At 34.6% G+C, this 17,204-nt stretch overlaps 2 protein-coding genes across 2 annotated transcripts; one reads left to right on the forward strand and one right to left on the reverse strand.

The window, feature by feature from the left end:
* Window positions 1-235: 235 nt before the first annotated feature.
* PEL3 (HXXXD-type acyl-transferase family protein) lies at window positions 236-3,615 on the forward strand. Its single transcript, XM_021429533.1, has 2 exons — window positions 236-776; window positions 2,211-3,615. The coding sequence occupies exons 1-2, from the start codon at window positions 327-329 to the stop codon at window positions 3,093-3,095; spliced, it is 1,335 nt and encodes a 444-aa protein (XP_021285208.1). The 5' UTR covers window positions 236-326; the 3' UTR covers window positions 3,096-3,615.
* A 1,873-nt stretch (window positions 3,616-5,488) lies between these two features.
* On the reverse strand, window positions 5,489-13,138 carry HCF106 (Bacterial sec-independent translocation protein mttA/Hcf106). Its single transcript, XM_021429542.2, has 6 exons — window positions 12,808-13,138; window positions 12,559-12,680; window positions 6,572-6,631; window positions 6,313-6,481; window positions 5,903-6,049; window positions 5,489-5,831 (listed from the first exon to the last, which is right to left on the reverse strand). Exons 1-6 carry the CDS (start codon window positions 13,037-13,039, stop codon window positions 5,770-5,772), a joined length of 792 nt encoding a protein of 263 aa, XP_021285217.1. The 5' UTR covers window positions 13,040-13,138; the 3' UTR covers window positions 5,489-5,769.
* Window positions 13,139-17,204: the final 4,066 nt, after the last annotated feature.

Below are 17,204 nucleotides of genomic sequence, written 5' to 3' on the forward strand. Positions count from 1 at the left end.
GACACAGAGAACAAATATTGAGGTGTCTTAATTGACATTTATTTTAGCCATAGCACAGACAGTGAGCTAGCATAAATTTTTTTACCCAACTGCTTCCCAAACCAGAAGAAGAGACTCGGGCGTATTAATGGATCACAACCGCTCTCATGAATCGCATTAATGCGACCCCAACCACATCAACGGAGTGTATGTGTGTGTCTTCTTCTATAAGTGTCTCTACAGTCTAGTCCCCCCTTTTCTATGTACAACTCTTCGTATCTTTGAAAACATTGTTCTCTTCTTCTAAGAGTTTTATAAGGCTAAACAAAAGAATAATCATCAAGGATATGGCAGGTGAAGTAGTGAAGAAGGAAGAAATGGCGAAGGTGAAAATCACCAGCAAAAACCATGTCAAACCTTGCAAGATTATAGGAAGAAAAGAATGTCAATTGGTCACGTTTGATCTCCCATATTTGGCATTCTATTATAACCAGAAGTTGTTGTTTTACAAGGGTGGAGAGTTTGAGGACAAGGTGGAGAAGCTCAAGGACGGGCTCAGGGTAGTTCTGGAGGATTTTTATCAGCTGGGAGGCAAGCTTGGAAAAGACGAGGAAGGGGTTTTCAGGGTGGACTACGATGATGATATGGACGGTGTTGAAGTCTTGGAAGCCACCGCCGAGGGGATCAGCGTCGATGAACTAGCGGCTGACGAGGGCACAAGCTCTCTGAAGGACCTGATACCATACAATGGTGTCTTGAACTTGGATGGTCAAAACAGGCCTCTGTTGTCTGTTCAGGTAACACTTTTTTAACTTTTTGCTGTTAGTCCATTGCCAGACATCAGCCAAATGACATTAGAACTTGCCATATTTGCTTGTTTGCTTGTCTGTTTTCCACAAGCGCTGATCTCTGTCCAGATTCAATTGGATCATCCTTTATACCCTGCAGTTTTTTTTTGGCACTCTATCTTAGGAAATCATCCTGCACGCTCATTCCCATTATAAGCAACATGAATTCAGATTGGGATGATCAATTTTTTTTTATTAATAAGGAAGATTTTACAATGGCTATATATAATTTTAATTAGCTAGAATATACTAGTACTACTACTACATTTTTTTTCTAGTTAATTTAGATATTTGTAGAAGAAGATAAAAAGTAATGAATCAACAGAGTTTTTTTTGGCAAAAATATTGTAATGGATGTCATATTATATTTTCTTAACAAAATGTACTTGTTATGTCACTTAAAAGGAGGACAACTGGCCCACGCCCCTTCTGAATTTGATGGAATATATACCGAATGGAATAAAACCTTAATGAAGTTACAGCTGTGCATGCATTACCGCATACATTAATCTCATATGGTAGCAAATACTTCACACATGGTTATTTGATAATCAAAACATTTGTTTAAGAAACAATGTATAGGTTCACCCAGAATTTCAGATTGAACCTCATTTCTATGGCTGAAAAATCTACACAGACGGAAAGGATCATATTGCATTATGCATGAATAACCCTATGAGTAAGTGAAGTTTTGTTAGTGATTGAGGTGCCCATATGATATGCTCCAACAAGGAGCCAGTGCATGCCTTAAATTGACAAACCTGGCTGTCCTGAGTCATGAAGAACAGTATGACTCCTTAGCTGTAATTCTTATAGAGAGGGAAGAACTTCTGAGTGTTGCTCTGCTCCTATCCATTAGAAATTAGATCCTCATAAAAAGCACCAGACGGTGGGTCTAGACTTTGAATAGACTCTGCTGTTTGTCATGCCAACGAATGACCCCCTTGCAGTCATTCTTGATAAACACAAGCTTTATTACTATTATTATTATTATTATTTTAATGAAAGTTACCTGCTGGCTGCTGCTTTCTCTATAATCAAACAACATAAAGCCAAATAGCCCAATTTGAAGTATGAAAGAAAAATGTGCAAGATAAGGTAAGACATTATTGGACAGCTCTGAAGAATTTTTTTGGGTATGGGCCCCCAAGAGAAGTCGTCCATCTTTAATTTATAGGCCATAAATCTGCTTCACCTTTTTTTGTTGCTCTTTCATTAATTCGTGTACCATTGGCCTATATCAATCTGCAGTATTCAGATATTTTCCTTTTCTTCCAGCCCCTGTTTTTGGTCCGTTGGTTGCAAATCCATTTGTCATCATCACCGTCCATTTTTGGTGAACTTTTTTAACTATTTATTGGTGTTGATAATTTTGTACGACAGTTAACGAAGTTGAAAGACGGACTGGCAATGGGGTGCGCGTTCAACCATGCGATCCTTGATGGAACCTCCACGTGGCATTTCATGAGCTCGTGGGCTCAAATCTGTAGCGGGTCGAACTCTATCTCGGTTCAGCCATTTCTCGAGCGGACCAAAGCCCGAAACACCCGCGTGAAGCTGGACCTCTCGCTCCCACCCAACCCAGTCTCGTCAACCAACGGTGATGCCAATCAAGGCCCGCAACTCAGGGAGAAACTCTTCAGGTTCTCCGAAGCTGCCATCGACAGGATCAAGTCAAAAGTCAACTCTAATCCACCATCCGACGGCTCAAAACCATTCTCAACTTTTCAATCTCTGGCTGTCCATATTTGGCATCACGTAACCAAAGCACGTAACCTTAAACCTGAAGACTACACAGTTTTCACTGTCTTTGCAGATTGTCGTAAAAGGGTCGATCCCCCCATGCCCGAAAGTTACTTTGGCAACCTGATTCAAGCCATCTTCACCGTCACGGCGGCCGGGTTATTGCTGGCGAACCCGCCGGAATTCGGTGCATCAATCGTACAAAAGGCAATCGAAGCTCACAATTCCAAGGCTATCGATGAGCGTAACAAGGAGTGGGAGGCCGCACCCAAGATTTTCCAGTTCAAGGATGCTGGTGTCAACTGCGTGGCTGTTGGGAGTTCTCCAAGGTTTAAGGTGTACGACGTGGATTTCGGGTGGGGAAAGCCAGAAGGGGTGAGGAGTGGTTCCAACAACAGGTTCGATGGGATGGTGTATTTGTATCAAGGGAAGGCCGGAGGCAGGAGCATTGACGTGGAGATCACCTTGGAAGCTGGAGCTATGGAGAAGTTGGAGAAAGATAAGGAATTTCTCATGGAAGTCTAATAATAGTATTAATACTTTGCGTGATATCATACTTGGGGTAGCATCATTATAGTCCTATGAAATGTCCTTGGTCATTTTAATTTTAACACGGATTGATATAGAGCGGGTGATGGCTATTTTCACATTTGTTTTGAATACAGTTGCTTATTCATTGGTTAAAATGAATTAATCGATATAAATGTGAAAATGGTAGCCCCTTGAAAAGTCCGTGTTTAAAATTATACAATGAAGGCGGCATTATGCTATTGCTACCCAACTTTAGGTTGGGTACTATTATTATGTTTTCCTTTTGGGTTTTTTTTTTGTTGCCACGTAGGGAGGATGTTGAAGGCGAAGCTGGGACAGTTGCTGGACTTGTTAGCATTTGTTGTTTCTTTTTTTGGTGGCTTACGCTTGACTCTGTTAGTTAGGTACGAGTTTGCTTTTGGTTTCGTGTTGATATTTATATATATATATGCTCTTTGTGGCTTTATGGAAGTAATTGTATGAAATGCGAAGGTAGTTGGGATTCTTGTTCGGCGATATTGTTGAACTCATTAAACACTTTGAAATTAGGACAATATTTGAACATAAGTCGAAAAGGTGGTGTCCTATGTGTCGGATGGACCTCTTCATTCTTTAAGCAATTTCTGAAGTACTGATCCCTTTTATAAAATTTTTCAGCTCAATTTCCCTTGAGTTGTACCAGAAAGAATTTAAGACATTATTACTCAAACACCAATCTGCACCACGTGGGGTGTTGTTTTGGTAGTTGTCATTCTCATTGATCTTGTCCACCTTACCTACCTGTTACCAGATCGGCACTAGGATGGAGGGAGGGGCTACCAAAGAGGGAGTAAAATTCACCGTCGGTCGCTAAACTATACTGCATTCCGAAATAAGTTTATCAAAGTTTAATTTCTACCAAACAAATCATGACCAAATTAATAATTAGTTGCAGTAATCACTTTATTAAGGAGCCATAAAATTCAAGAAGAGAACGCCAATGTGGCTGCCACATCAACATCCATATTAACTGGAAATTTGTCATGCGAGCGGTTGGAGCACAACTGTGACATTGATTGTGGAGGCTGCTTGTAAAAGACTGGTTGAGAAGCAACAAAAACGCAAAGGCAAATAATTGACCTTATGAAGCTGGCCCGGCCATTTGAAACCACTGCTTCTGGGTGGGGTGGAAAAGAGACAAGACACACAAACTGTCCCCCCCGCTTGTTTGACCAAAGAGGTAGTTCATTAATTAAAAAAAAAATCTGACCCTTCAACTAATTTTGGCGATAATTTTCCTACGAACCAAAGGGAATTATCCCAACGATAACAACAGCCTGAATTAAAACCTTTTCCTCTGATGTAATGTGTGATTACTAGGAAGTCATTGTCTTGATTACTAAACAATCATCCCTCAATTATTACAGATGACACACACTAGAACAAAAATTATAACACCTAAAATACACAACTACTTCTTGATCATTATATCAAGTAAATATTAAGACACCTAAAGCCACAACACGCAAGTACTTGATCATTAAATTGAAATAAAAATTAATTACCAAAGGATGAATAAAAGAATTTTCTTCCTTCGATCTATGAATACAATTTTTTTCTCTTTTAATATTGTTAATATGCGTCCAAACAGAGTATACAGTGAATAATACATTTCGTTTTATCATATGATGTTATGATGCCGTAACCGAAGAAACACCACTGATTGAATTATACAATTATTATCTGAAACTTTCTCAGGAAAAATGAAAAACAGAGAAATTAGATGCTTTGTTTGTATTTTCATTTTCCTTCTCAATTATAGCCCTGGACCTATTTTCAAAACCATTGCAACTCAAGCCATTTTAATGGGAATAGCGTAATACACAATATGGTGCTTAAAGCAAGTCCACAGTCAAAAATGTTTGCGGGAAGAGTAGGTTCTTTCCTGTCTCTCCTCAGTTGCCAAAAATCAGAGCTTTGTTCCTCCAACAGTAAACCTAACTCAAAACATTTTTGTGGCTTCTCTGCCATTAACAGGTACATCTCTTTGTTTCTCTGTCCTTAGGCTTCCTTCTGCAAGCCCTTGAATTAAACTCAACCGAGGCAATTGCGAAACAGAGCGATGGGGCCTCCTTTGCCTTTTGGTTGATGTTATAATCAGCTTAGACTGTAGGGATTTAGCATTTTGTTGTTACGATTATTGGCTTCAATTGAAGTTATCTACGAGTTTTTTTTGAAGCACCAGAAATGCCACCTGATATTTTTCTTCAACTCAATTTACCAGTCGTCAGGTTTTTTCCAATGTAGCACAGTTTACAGTAGTATTGCTCCAAAGCCTTTCACTAAATGAGAGAACTAATTTTCAGCATGCGGCTTTTAGCTGACATGTAGACAACCATCTCCAGAAATGAACAAACGAACCAAAGAAGATTCACGTTCATTATCCCAAAAGTCAGAATTCCTCCTCTGCAATGGTACTTGATACGCAATTATGTTGTAAAATTACTCTTGGTGACTACAGAGATTTGCAGGAACTATTCTACATTATTTAACCAAAATTAAGATGGAAAAAGATGACAAACTTTGGCATTTCTTTCTCCACATTTTTCAGGAGGTTTCATCCCTTGCTCTGAGGCTTCTGTAAAACTAATAGATTAGACAACTCCTTCATTCTCCATTTCATGGGATTTCACGTCTCGCTTTCAGGTTTCTGAGATGGAGGCATTGCAGAGGCAGTTTCTTTGGCAGTAGCTGTCACCAATTTACACCAATTACATCAAAATATGAGAAAGAGAGAGAGAAGAAGAAGAAGAAGAACTAACCTTCTTGTTGATTTTGGGATTCCAACCGGCTTTCAGCAGGAGAGGCAGTCTGGTCCTGCTGTTGAGAAGCAGAAGCTTTTAGCTGCTCCTCTGTGACCTTTAGGTACTCCTCACTAGTATAAGCCTTGTTCACGGATGGAGTACCATCTGCAGTTAGGTGACGAATTCCATGGTTCATTGAGTTTCTTCGAAAGATAAAAAGGGAATGGGAAAAGGAATAAGAAAGACCCTCTACTAAGGTATAAACAGCAGAATTGACCACTACCATCTAGCATTTAGTGCATGTTTCAGGGAAACAGATCAAGTAATAAGATAAATGACGTTTGAAGGAAAAATCTCATTAAGGATCAGAAAACCTAAGGCAATTCATGCCACTAATAGCTTTAAATAAAAGAATACAAATCACTCACTGGGGTCAGCCTTGGTGCCAGATTCCTCAGTGTTGGTAACTGGTGAAGGGGTTGGGATAGAATTACTTATATAGGGGCTGTTTCTTTTCAGTGTATTTTGTGTTGAACTTGGCTTTTCATCAAGACCAATCTCCCGCTCAAGGGTGCTCTTGAATTCCCTTGAAACTTCCTTCATGGAAGAGAAAAACAAAGGTTAACAATTCAGAAGGGCAAAGCTACCAAGTAAAGATACAAGTAAAACCAAAGTTTCATTCCCTACCTGAAGTTCTCTAATGGTGGGTTGAAATTCACGCAATGTTTTTCCCAGATTCCGAGCAACCTGCACTTTACTAGGCCGTTGAGATACCAATAGGATTTCAACTTGAACAGAATGTTATCCTAACTATGTAAGGTTCTGTTTGGTTGTCTTATTCACTGCTAAGTTGTTGCTTCCTCAAAAGTTGCTAAAATGTACAAGTGAATATTAAAGGGCTAAAGGCAAACTCATATTCAACTAAAAAAGAGAATGTAGCTCAAATGTAACACAAACATAATTATTTCAGCTTAAAGGAAAATCATGTATTTTGTACATGAATATCAAAATTTCAATTTTCAATTATTCAAATTGAGTAGTAAAAGTAACAAGTAAATGCAGCTGACACAAATAGTAACCAAATGCTAAACTCCCAGAAAACTCATTTAACTTCCATTAAGGTAGCAAAGTGACTGCCATGCAGTTGTAAATTAATTTTTGATACGTAACACAGTGCAACTTCCCATTAAAGGATAAGAGCATGCCAGACACTAATTGTCTTCTTTTAATGTGGCAGTTTAGATTTTGTGGATACAGCTATGTTCATCCATTATGGTGCAGCATACCTGAAAATAGATTACGTACCCTTTTTTAACAGTACCAATGGAAATGTTCACCCTTAGATTTGAGCAACAAATCGTCTAATTAATAAAATGTGATATACAGCAATATCAATATGTTTTCTAACCCTCCACAAGTTAGATGCTTCTAGACATCGAGCCATTTAGAAAAATGACAAGATGGATCTCTGGTAAAAACATAACACTTGATCCTAAAGATCTGAATTAATAAAGACCACAAACCATGCTCATTAGAAAGCATAAGTCAGCCAGAGCTCTGAAGGGATAAGTGAATGTAGAGTTTAGAATAGGTTAACACAATGATCTTTTTCTGGCCGGATAATGGGAAAGTCATGGGAGTCATAAAGTCAACAAAGATCATCAACTGGAATGCATTGGGTTTTAGTGTCAGATGACAATAAAAGGTTTTGACATCAAGGCCAATTAGGCATTATCTAGTCAAAAGACAACACATTAAGTTTGATAACAGCAGCTAGCAGTGTAGTCTGGTCTGTTGATAGAACAAAATAAGACTTTCATCCATGATTTTTTATCATCTAGGATGTTAAGTAGCTATCAATTTCTTTGATTGTCTAGTGGATTCTCATCTAAGAAAGAGCAAAACTGCTACCGAGACAAGAAACCATGCACGTAAAGCTAACTTCATTTCTTTACAAAATCCCACACTAGACCAGCTTCAATTTTAAAGAAATTTGTCTTATCTCCCAATCACTTAGAAAAATTCTCAACACCATTATTTTCCCTGATTTGTTTCAGACCGCATACCATCCATTGCTGGTTGTTGCTTAATTCATTGGGGATTATGTTGGTGTATTTTCAAAACCAAAAGTTATGTCACACAATGAAAAGCTATCTTCGCTCAATAGTTATGTCATATAAAGTGATATATTATGACTATTGGATTGTAGGTAAGTTTTTTCATGTAAATGGTTATGTCTTTTGGTAAAATGACATCCAAAGGTTATAAGACAAATGAAAAAACACCACAGCTCAAAAATTTAAAAATAAAAAATTATCATTTCCAATTATGGCTCAAAAGTTATGTTTTATAGAATGAATGATTGTCATTATAGAAGGTAATTATTGAAACAATATCTTTATTCTCAGATGCATCTAGCGATCTACTCTCGTACGATGTAAGACGAAGGTAGACGTTGGCTTCATTGTATCCCTAAGGTTATTCACATTATTCTCCTTTACATACTGAGTGATGGGGTAAAATAAACCTTAAAGATAACATCTATTAATAGGCTCATCTCGAAATTAATTTTACCTATTCCTTGAAGTTCATCTAAACTCCATTTGCAGTAAAAATTTTAAGATTTATTTTTTGTGGTGTGGAATTCAAAATGACTTTGCTTTAAAAGATGACCACCAACATTATCAAGTTAGATTGCTTTGAAGGAGGAAACTTTATTCGGTGATAGAAAAAAATGCAATTCCTCTTGACAACTCTCCGTGTCACTTATATTCTAGATATACCGAGACCAGTTGAAGAAAGTGATGAAGAATCCATGAATCAAACTCATTTGAAGCAAAAATGGGATAATGATAACTACATATGCATGGGACACATTTTTAATGAAATGTTGGATGCATTGTTCAATGCATACCGGAATGAAGCTAGTGCCAACAACTTTGGGACAAATTGAAGGCTAGATACATGATCGAAGATGCAAGGAGCAAGAAATTTCTAATTAGTCGTTTCAATAACTACAAAATAGTTGATAATCATTCTGTTATGGAGCAATTACATGAGCTTAAACATATTCTAAATAGCTTTAAGCAATATGGTCTTAAAATGGATGAAGCTATTATGGTATTTTCTATAATCGATAGGCTTCCCCCTTCATGGAGAGATACTAAAAAAAACTCTAAAATATATTTAAAAAAATTAAAATGAAATTGAATTGCATTGTGAATTGTTTATCAAATGTTTACGAAGTAGTAGAGGAGGTGAATATTATGATCCGAAGCATTCTGAGTCTACTGATATTATTCATGAGATTACCGCTTGATATGCACCAGAACAAAATGGTGTAGCTGAACATATGAATCGAGTTCTTACAAAAATAGTCAATGCTTTGCTTTCTAATTTAGGTTTGGGAAAAGGATTTTGGGACGAAACCTTATTAATGACTTATTATATACAAAATAGAATAACAAACAAAACAAGTAAAACTACTCCTTATGAGTTATGAAAATGAAGAAAGCTATAACCTTAATTATTTAAAATTTCAGAGATGTCAAGTTATAGTAAAAGTTTTGGAACCAAAGAAAAAGAAATTGAGTGAAAAAGGAATTGAATGTATATTTATAGTATATGCTGATCATAGTAAATCATAACGTTTCATGGTGATAGAGCCCAATGATTCATATTCCATTAATACAGTCATAGAATCAAGAAACGTTATTTTTGATGAAACAAAGTTCAATTTAATTCCAAGACCCAAATAACTAGTAACAGAAAATGATAAACTTTTAGAAAATGGTGAGGAAACTATTGAACTTCAAAGAAGTAAATGAATTATAAAAGCAAAGACATGTGGATCTGATTTCCTCATGTACTTAGTAGAAGGTACCAAGAAAGAAACATGTGATTACTTGCACTACTGCTTTAACGTAGAAACTGAATGTGATTCTCAAACTTAGGAGGAGGCAATGAAGTCTCGAGATGCTTCATTTTGACGAGAAGTAATACAAGATGTGATGGACTTGATAATGGGAAACAAAACTTGGAAGTTAATAGACCTCCCACCAAGTTCCAAGCTAATAAGCTATAAATGAATTTTTAAAAAGAAAATGAAAGTTAATGAAATTATAGATAAGTTTAAAGCAAGGCTAGTAACAAAGGGTTTTAAACAAAAGGAAGGTGCTGATTATTTTGATACATATGCACTAGTAGCAAGAATAACTACAATTAGATTACTTATAGCACTTGCATCTATACATAATATGATAATTCATTAAATGGATGTTAAAATGACATTTTTAAATGGTGAATTAGATGAAGAAGTATATATGAAACAACTTGAAGGGCTAATCTTTCCTGGTCAAGAAAGAAAAGTGTGTAAGCTTGTAAAATCCTTGTATGGATTAAAAAAGTCACCTAAACAATGGCATCACAAGTTTGTTGAGGTAGTGGTAGTTAATGGCAACAAGATTAATCAATCTTACAAATATGTAAATAGTGAGTTTCGTATGGTAAAGGTGTTATCATTTGTCTATATGTGGATGACATACTAATTTTTTATACTGATTTGGAACAAGTGGAGGACACAAAAAGGTTATTGTCAAAGAATTTTGACATAAAAGATATGTGTGATATGAATATTATTTTAGTTATAAGAATAATCATAGACAATAATGGCCTAACATTGTCTTAATTTTATTACATTGAAAAAAATTGTAATAAAATAAAATAAGTTAGATTGTATGCCAATATCTACGCCTTGTGATTCTAATCTAAAGCTAGTACCTAATAAAGACACCCCAATAGCACAAAATAAATATGTAAAGGTGATTGGCTGCCTAATATATCTTATGGTGTGTACAAGGCCGAACTTTCTTTTACGGTTGGGATGCTAAGCTGATTTACAAATAATCCAAGTAAAGAACATTGGTATGCTATTCATAGAGCTCCTAGGTACTTCAAAAGTATAATGAATTATGACATTTATTATTCAGGTTTTTCTTTGATTTTAGAAAGTATACATATGCTAGTTGGATTTCAAATAAAACTGATCATACTTCTATAACTGACTGGGTTTTTACAATTGGTGGGGGTGTTGTTTCTAAGGGTTTTAAAAAACAATCTTGTCAATCATACTCCACCATAACAGCTAAATTTATAGCTTTAGCATCTAACACTCAAAAAGCGAAATTGTTGAGAAATTTACTTTAGGAAATTCCATTCTGACTTAAACCATTGGCACCCATCTTGATACATTGTAACATTGAAGCAACAACATCAAAGGCATATAATCAAGCATACAATGAAAGTATTGTAAGTTAAAGAATTAGTGATGGTATAGTCATTATAAGTTATATGAGGTTTTGTGAAAATTTTACGGATCCGTTTATCAAAAGTCTGAAAAAAGACTTGATAATAAAAACAAAAGAGATAAGTCTCAAGCCTATCAACTAAATCTTCAATGGTGGGAACTCACCTCAACGCTTGTGGCCGAGTGGCAAATCTTGGGTAATAACCATTTGGCTACATGATTGATTACAAGTACTAATTTATAATTTTCACCCCAAGATGTATAGTGCTTAATTCTCGTAATACGTAAAGTTAAACAAAAGTTTTTAATTGTCTCATAACATGTATATGTTGAAATATTATAATTACAAGGTACTTCCGATGGGGGTTATCTATGTAAGTAGAATTATGACTACTTCTTAGAGCTAAAAGCTTGACTTTAACAGTACTAATGAATAGATACAAAACACAAGGTCATAAAACATGTTAGCAAAATTAGATACAAAGTGAACAAAGAAGTTTGTGTGTATTTGGTGACCTGACTAGTGAAATGAAAAATGATGGCTCAATGCTTAATCAACCACACAATTCAAACTAGAACTAACCACACTCATTAAGTGATGGTTCAAATCTACAAGATACCTTTATTTATGCACAAGATTTCCAAAGTTGTTAGTATTTGAAAATTTGTGAAAATAGTAGGTGATTTTTGGTGTATTTTCAAAATTAAAAGTTATGTAACATAATAAAACGCTATTTTAGTTCAAAAGTTATATCATATAAAATGACATAATGTGACTATTGGATTGTAGGTATGTTTTTTCATGTGAATGGTTATGTCTATTGATAAAATAACATCCAAAAGTTATGAAACAAATTAAAAAAACTTCACAGCTCAAAAGTTTAAATATGAAAAATTATCATTTCAAATTATGATTCAAAAATTATGTTTTATGAAATAAATGATTGTCATGAGATGATTATTGAAATAATAATTTTATCCAAAAGTTGTATCTTGTAAAATGTAAATATATCTTTTAGATAAAATAGTACCTTAATAAAAAAATTGTATCTTTGAAAAAGCTTATAAGCCTATATAAAGAGCTTTTGAGATTAAAATTTGAAAATTGTTAGCAAGAGGCCAACGTCTCCAAAGATTATAACTACCTAAATCCAACATCCCCATGAAAATACATGAAATTTCAAGAAATGCACATATAAAGGAAACAAACAGTCTCGAAAATCATCAATTTTTTTTTTGAAAGGCAAAAATCATCAAATGTTACAAGCCACAAAAGGAGCAACTAATGCGTTCTTCTTCATAATTGGAGAAAAAAAAAACAACATTTAAATATTAATGAACTAACCTATGTATAAAAGGAAGAACATACCTCAGCCAGACCCTTGGGACCAAACACCAACAAAGCAACTACCCCAATAACCAGAGCCTCAGGAGCTCCAACCCCGAACAGAGATGCATGAACCACCCTACCTTTGCATCTTCCCCTTTTCTCTGCACCGCCATCATTTCCAACAGAAACAAAAAAGTAAATAAATTGAAGAATCAAAATAAATGGCCTTTAAAGGAAAAAAATACAGCTTAAAAACAAGAAAACCAGATTTGAAGAAAAAAAAAGTACCTAGTTTAAGAGATTGGGGCGAGATTGAAATGCCCAGATGCTTGAGACCACTCCACGGAGAAAAATAAGCTGACCCCAACTGTGGAAACAACGTGGAGAACCGGATACTGGAGGCTCTGGGATATGAAATCAAAGGAGACAAAGAGCAGCTCACTGATTTTGAGCTAACTGAAGATGTGCACAAGAACGTGGAGGTTGAGATTGGCGAGGCGATGACCATGATTGTGGTCATTTGAAGTGACAATTTTATTCTGAGTTTTAGGGGAGCTCAGATTTTCGACGTATAGACATGGAGCGGACCACAGATTATCTCGAATTGGAAGATGTCCATAAATGCAATATGTGGAAAATTATTATCGAGAAGATTACAGTGAAGTTTGCTTTCAGACACAGCGCCGAAGGCCTGCCATGCAGTCCAGTTTTCATATGTTGGGCTCAGACATGACTACTTTGTGGTCTTAACCCAAGCAGTCACAGGCTCGCATTTCATGTTTGGGGTTGCCCAAATAATTGGGCTTTTCCACGCTGTTTGATGAGCATGAGTTACATGAGTGGCACGAGGTGATGCTTGCTTGCGTCTTCCCCTCAAAGTAACGATTGGGGTACAGTTAGATGTTAATCTCTTTTTTGACTTTGATAATACTTCCGTTTCAGTTACATGGACTAAAGTGCTTGGCCTCTTCCATCAATGGAATATTGTGTCTCCCTAATTCCTTTTCTTTTTTTTTTTTATAAGAAATGCTAATGCTAATGCCTTTTTTCATATAGCTAAAATTTGAAATTATCTCAACACTTTATTTCTTTTAAGACTTTGGTCATAGAAATTAAAGTGACTCAATTCTGTTCATTGTCACAAACATTGATTATTCTTTAATTTTCAAACTTGAAATTTCAAAATTAAAAATTAAAAAATTTTAATTAATCCGTCCAATCACAATATATAATTCGGTTTGAGTTAAATTCATAATTTAATGAAGTTGAGTTTTATAGAATTGAAAGATGTGAGGTACTGTGTAATAACGTCCAAATAAAATGCATGGTAAACGTTTTTATGAACTGTGTTACTAATAACCAAACAAAAGAGAGAGAGAGAGAGAGAAAAAAAAGACCCACAAATCATTCCATTCCATCTTCATAAGAAAGGCAGTTATGATGAGGGGATGAAGCATATGGTGTGCGGTTGGTAACAAAGCATCTGTAATGCATGTATGTGTGAGATCCCCCTCGCATTTATTTTTGATAGAAGATGTCAACAAGAAAAAGAATGGCGTTGAGAGAAATATGCCTGGTGGAATTTTTGCAATACGGGAAGGGATGGGATTTTGTTTATGACTTTAAATTTTGGGATCAAACCCCCACCTACTTTGATAGCTTGGACATGTGGTGTGCCGGTTTAGCTTTTGCCCTGTAGGTCCATAACCACACTCAGCCACCCCATTTGCGGGTCACTTCCTAAAATATCCCTTCCTTGCACCTCCCATTGGACCCATCCCTTATATGAAGAAAGTTTTTGTAATTATTCGAATTTATTCAATACTTTTTTTAATTCAAATTACCGTAATCTTCATAGATTTAAAATTTAAATCATTAATAATTTTATATGAATTTTAACAATCAAATGTGAAACATATTGTCTTATTTGTTTTTCTTTTTAATGACTTACAAAAAGTATGTTTTTTTTTCAAAAAAAAAAACCTTACCACCGAATTTATAAACTAATTAATACCTTTAATTTTCTTTCACCTTTATGTAGTAAATCATCTTTGATTACTTTTGCAACACTGCTTTGCCTTTTTTTCATCTGCCACACGAGTGGGAACTAGAAAGTGAACCATCATAATATGGAACTTTATAGCCCATTATCTAAAAAAAAGACACAGGAGAGCGAATAAAGGCAAACATGATTTTTTTTTTTTTTAAAAAAAAAGCAACCTCTCCAAAGTTTATAAAGATTAGAAGTTGATATATGAATCATTGCATTACAGCGAACTTTTCCCATCACTATCACCTTCCAGTTACAGAGGTAAAGGCTAATGAAATCAAGGTAAAAGTCAATAAAAAGAAAAGGGATATAATCAAACAAGTCTTTCTTCTGTTTTTTTCAATCAATTTGATATCATGAAAGATTTCATTCGATAAGGTAATAAAGAAGAAAAAAAAAAAGGACGTGAAGGGAAAAGGTCGAATGGAAAGATTGGAGAAAAAGGGAAGGGAAAGAGCCAAAAGCTAACGGGGGTTGTGATATCATTATCAAAGAGGGAAAAGATAACGGGGTAAGAGAGAGAAAAAAGAGAAACCGAACCACTCGTGCAAGTCTAGTTAAAAAAAAAAAAGAAGTGTGTTGAGGGGAGAGCCGAGAAAGGGCGGAGTGTCGCTGTCCTACGTTATGCACGAAAGCCGATTATCCGAACAAGTGGATGAGCACACGTGCACAGCTTTGACAAAAGAGTTCCCTCGTTCCAATGTAACAACAAAGAATGATAACAAATAAATAAATAAAAAAAGTAACGGGATTGCTCGCTTTGTTGCGTTTGAATAAATAAAAAATACACCTAAAAAACTTTGCAAATTTAGCGGGTGCCAACTGCTATTGTCTTGTCCCCGTTTAGGATTTTCTCTTCTTTTTCTTTTTCTTTTTCTTTTTCCTCTATTCTTCATGTAAGTTGTACTACCTATGCATAGACTCTTGAAAGCAGTACGTGAAGGGAAAGCATAGAATAAAAGAATATGAAAGACAATTATTTATCCTACTCAACTCAAAAACCAAAATTTTTTTGCACATAAAAAATAAATTATCCATAATAAAATTTTATGTCTCTTTATCACCCAAGTTAAATTTAAGCAAGTCATAAGAAAATTCTCATACCCTTTTCTCTCTCTCACACACACACATAATAATGGGGTGAAAAATAGTTCTTATACTCGTATACATAGTTAAATTTCAGTGATTTAGATTATTTGGCATTAAGGCTTTTTTTTTAAGTTTTATGAGCAAATTAAAAAGAAATATTATATAAGTTGAAATAGATGAATTTATTTTTTTAAATCTGAAATTTGATACTTAACTGTCTTTGATTTATTCTAATTACTTTGTATTTAAGATCATTATTTTATTTTTAAAAAAATTAGTTTTAATTTTTATTGTTAGTATTAATTTAATGAAAAATAGGTATTTTAGTTATTTTTTATATGACAGTATAAAAGATTTTAAATAAAAAATACATGACATTTAATCAAATTTTAAATTTTAAAAAATAAATTTATTTTGTTAAAATATTTTTTTATCATTGACCTTTTTTTTTTTATTAGTTGGCCCACAAATGCCAGGTGAAGGTAGCCAAAGAATGAAAGAATGGCAGTCACGAGAGTCTTGCATGGGACGTTGGCGACAGGTGACAAATGCGCGCACATAGTAACATAACAATGAAAATCACGAGTTTCTCACACCTTTCTCTCTCCTTTTTCCTTGTTTTCGCCATAACTGCGTAGCAATGGCAACCTGAACAATTTTCAATAAAGCGGAAGGGCAATCCCGTCAACTCCCTCACTACAAAATGCGAAGCGTTATCTTCTTCGGTGGAAACTCCCAGTGGGACTTTAATTATTGCCAAGCTTTTGTTGCTTGTTGTTTGACCTTAAAACAGAAAGATTTATAATTACAAAACCACATTTTATTTATTACAAAAATAAATTAAATATAGAGTAATAATAATTAGAAAGAGAAATATAAGAGACTGAGGATACACAGCTGTTTCTTGTCCACTCTGTCATATTTATTTTAGTAAGATTTAGCCACGTCATATTATGAATCTATACTAAGATTAGCCAATCAATTACTTTCTATACATCGTGAAAATGCCATTTCACGTAAAAACATAAGCTAATGTCTTATAACAGCGAAATACTATTATGTAAAAGTGATAAAAAGAAGCACCATTCCATCTACAATAAAACTCAAATGAAGTCTTCCCCACAATCAAATTTACCAAAGCTTTATTTTATGTACTTAAAAAAAAAAAAGTACTACTATTATACTCTTTGTGCCCTATTCAACTGATAGTACTATATTATAGTTGACTTCATGTGTCTCATATCAGCTGTTTGAATTATTTTTCCTGAAAAAAACTAAAGATGAGAAATTAGAAGATGTATTATACTCAATTATTTTGTAAACTTAATTTCCTTTCTCATAATTTTGTATATTTAATTATTATTTTTTATATTTGAATATTAATTGAATAATAAACTATATACATTTTTACTTAAAGATTAAATTTGAAATCTATTTTATCTTGAAATTATTGAATATACTTTAAAAATAAAGCATTATTACTTTTGAGCACTATCTCTAAATGAATGGTATGTGTATTTTCAAAAACGAAAAAGAAAAGGGAATT

The sequence above is a fragment of the Theobroma umbraticum genome, unplaced genomic scaffold (assembly GCF_002168275.2).
Source record: "Theobroma umbraticum cultivar Fairchild unplaced genomic scaffold, ASM216827v3 scaffold_30.0, whole genome shotgun sequence".
In the NCBI taxonomy this organism is placed as follows: domain Eukaryota; kingdom Viridiplantae; phylum Streptophyta; class Magnoliopsida; order Malvales; family Malvaceae; genus Theobroma; species Theobroma umbraticum.

Coding starts and splice junctions, on each gene's coding strand:
- PEL3 (XM_021429533.1), top strand. CDS start 327: ATGGCAGGTGAAGTAGTGAAGAAGGAAGAAATGGCGAAGGTGAAAATC. Junction 777..2,210: donor GGCCTCTGTTGTCTGTTCAG/GTAACACTTTTT, acceptor TTTGTACGACAG/TTAACGAAGTTGAAAGACGG.
- HCF106 (XM_021429542.2), bottom strand. CDS start 13,039: ATGACCACAATCATGGTCATCGCCTCGCCAATCTCAACCTCCACGTTC. Junction 6,482..6,571: donor CCACCATTAGAGAACTTCAG/GTAGGGAATGAA, acceptor TCTTCCATGAAG/GAAGTTTCAAGGGAATTCAA. Junction 6,050..6,312: donor TGGCACCAAGGCTGACCCCA/GTGAGTGATTTG, acceptor ACCTAACTGCAG/ATGGTACTCCATCCGTGAAC.